Genomic DNA, 4,954 nt, shown 5'->3' on the forward strand with positions numbered 1-4,954 from the left:
AAAAAAAAAAAAAAAAAAAAAAAAAAAAAAAAAAAAAAAGAAAAGACTTGTTTATGTGAGCGTATTTGTTATCACTAGGTTGAGGAAATTGTTAAATTAATTTAGATTTCTTTAGATCTCATTTCCTTTCATTCTACCATTTGAAATGTCTACTGTTCTTAGGCTTCTTTCTAATTGTCTAAGACTGCCATTCATTTTCATCTGTTACACCAGCTTAGCTTGAACATTACTGATTCCCCTTTCCCATGCTAAATTTACCAATGTTTATTGGCATGCATGCCAACTGCTTTCTACCAGAGGCAATGTAACACAGAGGATAAAAGAGTGGGACAGTTTGAATCCTGACACAACATCACCTACTAAGTGTACCACTTTGAATGAGTGACATCATCTCACCATGACCTAGTGTCCTCATCTGTAAAGCAGAATGATGGTAATAGCAAACCTATCCCAAAAGACCATTTTGAACATTTAAGATGCATATTACAGATAAAATGCCCAAACTCCTGCCTCTTATGTAGACAGTAATTCATAAGCGTTGACTATAATTATTAATGAAGTTTGGTGGCTTCAAGTTTAATGGTACTAGATAACATATTGTGTTTCAATAGAAGTCTGAGTTGTAAGCTAAAGTATTTAAACGAAATGTGTAAATCACAACCTCTCTGATGAACTAGTAAGAATTCTTTTTTTGAATGGGACTTTTTTCAGTATCATACAAACCACATTATACAGGTGCCTGTATTAAAACAATGATCTTGTTGTATATAGATTTCCCCATTTTCTAAATAGTGGCTTAGAAATGTTTTCAATTCTGATTCATATGAGAATGAGCTTTAAAAAATATTTCAATAGAAAGACCTCTAACCCTTCTCAGAGGCAAGCTGTCTTTTCTCAGGGTTTTATTTTATTCTCTAAACATATCTAATTCCTAATTTTAGATTTTAAATATCTGAATAAAATTTATTCAGGCAAAATTACTATAAAATGTGTTTCAAAAGTTTTTTAAGTGATGCTTGTGTCTTGGAACAATGTAGCATTAAAGTTTTTTGAATGTGTCTTATAATATTGTTTGCTTTCTAATTAATATNTAAAATGAATTTAGTGCTGTAAATACTGTGCTTTTTATAGAAATTTCTTCCAGGCATTATTAATTATGTACACTACTACATTAATATTAAAATAATTGATACTAAACTGAGTCACTAGTTACTTTTGGCAGTTCTAAATTTGTTTATTTTAAACTTTAATGATGTTTTATAGGTTTGCAGATAGACACCAATGAAAATATTTATGTATAAAGAACTTAAAATAATCAGAATTCAGTGGATAGTCAATTAGTATATTTCTAAGTAATTTAGAATCTAAGGTTTAATCTCAAGTACTTTGAATGTTTATGGCTTTTACCCACGGCATTGTGTAAAAGCCACACAAAGTCACACTTTTCCACATTGTGAACTTACAAAGGACTAAAGTATTTCTTGGTCCAAATTATCAGAAGCAGTATAAAATAGAGAAATACACTATTAAATACCAAATTTAGATTTATAAACATAATTGGATATACAGAAAAGATATTCAGAATGAATCTTGATTTAGTAAGGACCATATTGGAAGCCTCTAGTCCCTACTTTCAGTTTTCATTCTAAGAATAGTCGCGTCTGGCCATAGATTTGAAAGATTGAGTTAGTCATCTTTTCACTGCCACTTGATATTGATGCAAAGTATTGAATGTTTTCGTTGTAAAACTTATATCTGAGCTTTGTCTAATTTTTTAGAACAAGGCTTTAATTAACATTTTGACCACAAAAAAAAATAGCAGGACCAAGGTTATTTAATCCATTTACTTTCTCTACAGTCTTAATAGCTAGCACATGCCTAGCTTGACTTTCTATACTGAATAAAATAAATCCACATAAGGCCAGGTGCACTGCCTCACACCTATAATCCCAGCACTTTGGGAGGCCGAGGTGAGTGGATCACTCGAGGTCAGGAGATTGAGACCAGCCTGGCCAACATGGCGAAACGTAGTCTCTACTAAAAAATACTAAAATTAGCTGGGCATGGTGGTGTGTGCCTGTAATCCCAGCTACTTGGGAGACTGAAGCAGGAGAATGGCTTGAACCCAGGAGGCGGAGGTTGCAGTGAGTCGGGATCATGCCACTGCACTCCAGCCTGGGCAACAGATCCAGACTCCATCTCAAAAAAAAAAATTAATTAAAATAAATGAATAAAATCACATAGTAGAGTGCACATTTAAAAAAAAAAAGAGAGAGAGAGAGAGAGACAAACATTTCTTTCTAATTAGGTTGTTCTCAAACGTATTCTACCAATTCTAGTAAATCACATATGAGTCAAACAAATAGTCATTTTCCAAATAGTGTATGACCAATAAAGGCTTGATCAAATGATGATTAGATAATCAAAATTTACCATTTAGCTTATATCAAAGAAGGGCAATTAATGGGTAAAGGACATATTTTAATCTGAATATGAATATGTTTTCTTGACTATAAACCTTCCTGAAGATTTAATGCCATGCAAAATCCAATACCAAATAAATAAAATGGATCTAAACTATGAAAGGATTGGGCATTACATCCAATAGAATCTCTCTCTCTCTCTCTCTCTCTCTCACACACACACACAAACTTAACTATCATGAGAAATATTAGTCCTAGATCTCTACATATTACCTTCATTTGGTGCAAATGTATCCTATTTGAGGTTACCTTAGGACATATGAAAAAAATTACTGCCATATCACCCATAACTAGCTCTTCTCAACAGCTAGATAGTAGCCACATAAGTGACTTATTTAATAAAGTATCCAAAATGCAAATATTATGTCCACTATCGCATCTTCCTAATCATTCCTATAGTTTCATAATCATGGAGACACTGTGATCTTTTATCTGAGAGTGCTTGAGGAAGAGTAAATCAGGCAATATGGTAGGAACTAGCCTTAAACTATAAAATAGATTACCGTCAATTTTGAGATCCCTAAATGATTGTCAAAATACAATTTGAAAAGTAGCATAATGGCAGTGGGAGTTTTCATGTAGAAATTCTTTTTTTAATAGATTGCCATTATTAATGTGTCCTGTAGAAAACAAGTGTAATTGTATATACAGTAAAATAGGCGAGCGAGCTACTGGAGCAGAACCTCCAGGTAAAAAATGAGGTGAGTGATGATGAGCTATAGCTTATGATGTCAATAATTGAGATTTTATAACCCTGCATACTATATATTGTAGTCATACATTTATTGTATAAAAAAGAAACTTTATTTAATCCATGACCATCTATTATTTATGTATTTTCTTGCCTCTTTCTTGGCATTTAGGAAGGAGACAAACAACTTATAAGGGAAACATCCACACATCAACTGAATTCAGAACGCTATGTTCATACTTTCAAGGATTTATCTAATTTCTCAGGAGCCATAAATGTCACCTATCGCTACCTAGCTGCCACACCTTTACAAAGAAAGCGTAAGTATCCTTAAACATTTAAATAAAGAATACAAAAAATATTTTGCATTAAAATAATGATAATTTGTTTCACATGTATAGTAAAAGGCTTAAGGGCTTTACTCATATAATAAATTATTTGGAGAAAGCTTCAATGTTTCTTCACAAATTGCCAACTACTATACTCACTGACCCAGTACCCTTAATAACAAAAAAATTAAATAAAATGCCTAATCATGAGTCTTTTGAGATTTTCTTGTAGGATGTTATAGAGTGACTAGAAAAGAAATCGATTTACTTTAAAATTTAGAAGGTAACTTTTAAAATTCCTATGTTCATATTGCTACGTTTTCTAACCTCTAACAGTTTGGTTTTATGACTTACTGCAACTTTTAATTAATGAAACTCAGTGTTTTAGTTTCCTAGGTCTGCCATAACGAATTACCACAAAGTGACTGGCTTTAAAAAAAGACCAATTTATTCTCTCATGGTTCTGGAAGTCAGAGGTTGAAATCAAGGTTCTGGCAGGGCCCCACTTCCTCCCTCCAGAAGTTCTAAGGGAGAATCCTCACCTCTTTCAGCTTCTGGTGGCCGCGCTTCTGGTACTCTTTGGCTTTGCAGCATCACTCCAATTCCTGCCTCCATCATCAGTGGCCTTCTCTTTGTCTTTCTGTGTCTTTTCCTCTTTTATAAAGACACAAGTTACTGAATTTAGGGTCCACATCTAAATCCAGAATTATTGCATCTCAAGATCCTTAACTAATATCTGCAAAGATCAAATTTACTAATAAATTTATATTCTGAGATTCCAGGTAGACATGAATTTTGGAGGAAACTATTGAACACACTACAATCAGGTAAAAAAAATATATATATATTTGGAGCCAAGAAATGACATACTGCATTTCTAAGACACCATAGCTTACAAAAGTACCATTATCTAATCAGCGTACCACTAAGAAAGTATAAGCATTACCAATTTTAATTATAATGCTATTGATTGCAGTATGCAGCCTGATTTTAAATGTTTCAATGCGTAAAATATAAATCTTAGGCTGGGTTTGGTGGCTCATGCCTGTAATCCCAGCACTTTGGGAGGCCAAGGAAAGTGAATCACTTGAGGCCAGGAGTTCAAGACCAGCCTGGCCAACATGGTGAAACCCCTTCTCTACTAAAATACAAACATTAGCTGGGCATGGTCATGTACATCTGTAATTCCAGCTACTCGGGAGGCTGAGGAGGCCGAAACACCAGAATCGCCTGAACCTGGGAGGTGGAACTGCATTCCAGCCTGGGCAACAGAGCAAGACTCCATTTCAGAAAACAGAAACAAAACCATGACTCTTAGAATAAAATACAGTGCTGTCATGATCTTAATAAATTATGTGGAGACCACAAAAATTGGCCTCTCTTTTAAGACTTGTTATTTTGAGGTACGTTCCATCAATACCGAATTTATTGAGCGTTTTTAGCATGAAGGG

The 4,954-nt window shown here is 33.8% G+C and overlaps 1 protein-coding gene across 2 annotated transcripts in view; it reads left to right on the forward strand.

Moving 5' to 3' along the window:
* The window catches only part of MGAT4C (MGAT4 family member C), a 294,007-nt gene that overhangs the window by 284,718 nt on the left and 4,335 nt on the right, over positions 1-4,954 (forward strand). Inside the window, exon 5 of one of the 2 annotated variants that reach the window (XM_017880709.1) lies at positions 3,347-3,494. The exons of the other annotated variant lie outside the window; for it this stretch is intronic. Coding sequence (XP_017736198.1) covers positions 3,347-3,494 — 148 coding nt within the window. The remainder of the gene's footprint in view (positions 1-3,346; positions 3,495-4,954) is intronic. 2 annotated transcript variants of the gene reach the window in all.

The sequence above is a fragment of the Rhinopithecus bieti genome, unplaced genomic scaffold (assembly GCF_001698545.2).
Source record: "Rhinopithecus bieti isolate Rb0 unplaced genomic scaffold, ASM169854v2 scaffold_11966, whole genome shotgun sequence".
NCBI classification, from domain to species: domain Eukaryota; kingdom Metazoa; phylum Chordata; class Mammalia; order Primates; family Cercopithecidae; genus Rhinopithecus; species Rhinopithecus bieti.